Source organism: Pinus tabuliformis, chromosome 7 (genome assembly GCF_031772625.1).
Source record: "Pinus tabuliformis cultivar Carrire ecotype Pingquan chromosome 7, CPIR1, whole genome shotgun sequence".
Classification (NCBI taxonomy): Eukaryota; Viridiplantae; Streptophyta; class Pinopsida; order Pinales; family Pinaceae; genus Pinus; species Pinus tabuliformis.
In genome coordinates, this window is record NC_142293.1 from 2,073,278,773 (window position 1) to 2,073,283,121 (window position 4,349).

At 30.5% G+C, this 4,349-nt stretch overlaps 1 protein-coding gene across 2 annotated transcripts; it reads right to left on the reverse strand.

The window, feature by feature from the left end:
• Positions 1-365: 365 nt before the first annotated feature.
• Positions 366-1,383, reverse strand: LOC149256829 (uncharacterized). 2 transcript variants are annotated; one of them, XM_089457515.1, is made up of 4 exons: positions 1,136-1,383; positions 951-1,035; positions 826-864; positions 366-734 (listed from the first exon to the last, which is right to left on the reverse strand). In XM_089457515.1, exons 2-4 carry the CDS (start codon positions 981-983, stop codon positions 516-518), a joined length of 291 nt encoding a protein of 96 aa, XP_089313641.1. In that variant the 5' UTR covers positions 984-1,035; positions 1,136-1,383; the 3' UTR covers positions 366-515. The 2 variants fall into 2 exon arrangements, with proteins under 2 accessions (XP_089313641.1, XP_089313640.1); XM_089457514.1 differs by having other exon boundaries at positions 1,131-1,383.
• Positions 1,384-4,349: the final 2,966 nt, after the last annotated feature.

Sequence of the window (4,349 nt, forward strand, 5' to 3'; positions counted from 1 at the left end):
ACTCAGATATAGTAAAAGCATTCTTGAAAACAATACAGTGGTTGTTGTACATTCATAACAAGCAAAGTAAAACATGAATATAACGATATCAATCACATTTGAGTGAAGAAATGTAAATATTGAAGGGCAGAGATTCGACCAAGGATGAGTTCTGTAAGAACCCTTCCAGAGTCGAATGCCCAGGCTTGTTAAAGCCTCGAACCCTCAAAATATTAGAATAGAGACAGTAAACCAAGCTTGTACATTTAAAAGTCATTCACAGAGAAACTAAAACAATGATTCATTACATGCAAAACAAACTTCAGAGCATTCTCGACATTGAAGACAAATTTAAGCAACATTATATATAAGAAAGCTTCGTAATATGTGGGCATAGGAGCCAATAAGTTACAACATCATAAGAATACCCAACCATTGTCTAGCCTCTGTTGGTTACCAGACATAAACCAAAATGCATATTTAATCAAAATCAAAATATGAGTTCAAGTATCGGGCTTGCCGACTCAAATTGTAACTTAAAAAAAATAGTTAAACCCTTGTGCAGAGGTATTCTCGCCATAAGGCCCAAATCCCTTTTTATACAATTTCCACCTCTCTAAAATTAGAGATAAGTCTAACAACTCGATATAGGAGGAGTTCTTGGCTAACCCACCTGGAGAAAGACGACATAGTAGTTTTAGAATGTGGAGGCCCCATATGGTCGTGCTGTAAGGGCGAATGGAAGCCATCAATTCCTTACATGTTCATACGAGCAACCAAACAAGATCAGCTCTAGTTTAACAATCTCGAACTAACTTTAAATGATAGGATGAGAACAAACTTTACCTGAAGAAAAACCATTCCTCTCGGAGCTGTGAACCAGCCCTGTCGCATACAATGAAAACCCTTATCGAATACTCAGGAAAAAGGGAAAACGTTTTAAGCAAAAATGGGTGAGGTGAATTGACTACCTTTCCAAGACATATGAATCCGAATTGCTCCATCAAGAGTTCACTCTTGTTCAAAGAACAAAACCCCTTTTGTATCAATAAAACCCTGTGCATGAAAGACTGTGAGGAACACCACCTCATCTGTTTAAAACAGGAACGACAGAATAGTCAACAAAACGTTTAGCTTCAATGGCGACCTACCTTACCTGAGGGAGAGGCATGCAGCCTTGGCACGACAAGGACGATGAATTCCAAACCAGGACCAACAGACTACCAACCGCACCAAAGAGTGGAAGAACCACAAACAAAGGTAAGCACAAATGACTATTCTCTCACAGTCAAAGGGTATTATCCCTATCCATCACCTCAAGCAACCAGGACCGTGGATCATGTGAAATCCAACGACAAGGATCGTGCCAGATGGATGATCTTTATAAATATCAGAGTAGTCGAGTTTAATGAAGAGTTATGAAGCCTACGGTGAACGGAACGAAGAGGACAATAGGGGGACCTTGGGGTTCTCCCACCTTAATGAGGTGGATGGCCTCGAGGTAAGGACCAGGACGATAGCCTTGATTGCCACCCTTATCAGAGATACGTTGATTCCAATAGGTAATCTAATGCCACGGACCCACGTCCATGTAATATGTGTAGACTGTGGTAGCATCGTCCCCATTTCCATTAATCAAATTATATTCATAGGTTAACTCTTAACGCGTGGTTAAAGAAATTGTGTGTGTATATATATATATATATATATATATATATATATATATAATATATATATATATATATATATATATATATATATTTGGATGTTACATTGGAATTGAAATTTCAAACATTTTGATCGAGCCCTTAACTTGTTAAACAGATCATAATTATCTTAAAAAAAAAAGTCTCTCAATACTGGTTTTTATGTGAATTATAAAATTTATTTATTCCACAAAAATATTTTTTATAAATATCCAAATATATTCCAAACTCTAATTTTCTTTAATTATAAATCCAAATTTTATTTTACCAAGAAAATAATTATAATAATATATAGATAACTTTCTATATAATATTTTAGCTTTGTTTTTTCAATTTTGAAATTATTAAAAATGATAATTTGTTTGTTGTTTTGATTTTAAATAAAACATATTTTTATACTTAATCATTTTATAACTTTTTTATGTTAGAAATTTTATAACTTTTTGATTTCGTTATGTTTTTACTATTTTAAAAATATATATTGCAAACCTAAGTCAAAGTAAAAATTGCTATATATATGTTTGATGAGTGAGTTTGACTTTAGTAGATATAATTATGATTGAGAGAATAGTGTTTATTAATTCTTCAATGGATTATATAAAATATACATTTCTAGCAGCGTAAATCAAATTGATAAATTTTCCTATGTTTAATCAATTTATTATTTAAATTATATTTATAATAAACTTATGATTTAAATTATAACAATGAAATTTTAATCATATTAAAAACTAATTCTTTAAGTTACTAAATTATAAAATAAGAATATTACAATTTCAATTTAAGTGGGATAGAATCATTTTTGAAAACTATACACCAAAATTCTAGAAATGTAATGAAAAATTAATGGACATCATTAATACTTACCTATTCAAATATAATTAGTAATTAAATTTGGTTTTTTTTTTAAACTATCAAATACATACAATTTTAAATATTGTATATCATTATTAATATTTACATAAAATTTAATATTTCAAGTTAAGTTCTTAACCTAAGATTACAAAGGAACTCGATTGAGCTCTTAAAATGGCTCGACCTAGAGGTTAAAATGATTGATCTAGTCATTTTTCCCTCACACTCCATGCTTTGAACCTCACCTGATTGTGTTGTTCTCAAGTTGAGGCTCTTATAGAATAGCTGAGTCAAAATAGGCACGATAACCACAATGAATTGATAAATTTCATAAATGACTTACAACATAATCAATGGAATATGTAAAATTGACATGCATAGCATCATAAGCATAGCATCATCATGGCTAAAGGAAACTGGATGAATGGTTGGACTAGCTAAAGGGACGGCTAGCTCACTTTGAGTTTCATGTGCATGGTGGTGTTGAACATCCTTCACTTTGAGTTTCATGTGCATGGTGGTGTTGAACATCCTGCACATCCTTTAATCCCGTGATGATTCCTGGCTAGGTTCATTTCTTGGGGTCTTTTGGACAATTTGGTCTTGTAGGTTCTCAATGTTGAAATTGTTTTGCCATTTTGTAATCAATTATTGGGTTGTTCTTTTGGCCAACATATCCTGCAACAAATTTTGGACAAATATTTTGTAATCTTTTGAATAATTAATAAAAACTTTTGACTAACAGAAAAATGTTTGAGTGGTATCAAAAGAGTAAATGGAGAGCACTGCAAGCAACGAATGATAAGCAACAACAATTAGCCAATTTCTTACTGGTAGTTTCTAGAGTATAGAATTAGACAACCATAAATAATTTATAGCTTTAGTATGTATATTTATTCAGAACTAGTGTTGAAAGAAAAAGAAGATAAATTTTAAATTACTATTACAAGATAAAAAGAAAAAGAAGATAAATTTTAAATTACTATTACAAGATCAAAATTTCTCCATAATCTTTATTTTAGTATTGAACATTCTTATTAAAGACATAAAGATTCTATATTGTAACTATTTAGCTGCTAAATAATATATTGAGTTTCTTTTAAAATGTTTTCTGAAACCTTTTCACAAAATTGTTAATACTTTGTTTTTTATTTTATTTGTTTAGTGTTATTCTATTTATAATTTTTATATTTTTTTTATAAATTACTATAAGAAATATATTGTAGACTTTTATACATCTTTTTTTTTATAAATTATTATAAGAAATATATTTTACATTCTTTTTCATAAATTATTATAAGAAATATATTTTACACTTTAGAAATATTAAAAATTAAAAATTAAAAAAAATAAACAAGAAAGAGGGAAGAAAAAAGAAAAAGGAGGAGAATAAAAAAGAGGATGATTTTGAAGCTAATTTCAAACTCAATTTCCCAGAGGACTTCACTCTGTTCGAGACAACATCCTATTGGTGAAGAAACCCAATAAAAACAGTTCACCTGCTTACTCATATAGCCATTAGAAAAAAGAAAATTTTTGCTTATTTCACACTGTGACTTCAATCAAAAACATGAGAGGCAAGAAATCTCAAATGGCGAGTGTGGAGCTTGTATGGTTGTGATATTAACTGTTATTCATGCATTGTGATTATGAAGCTATTCCTACTCTGCAAAAATGGATATCATAACTACGAAATTATTTGTTTTCTTAACGTGCAGTCGTAAATGGTTCAAGCGTCGGAGAAGATGCCACGAAATTATCTGTTTTCTTAACGTGCAATCGTTTGTTGTAAGATTTTTTGGAAGGAAA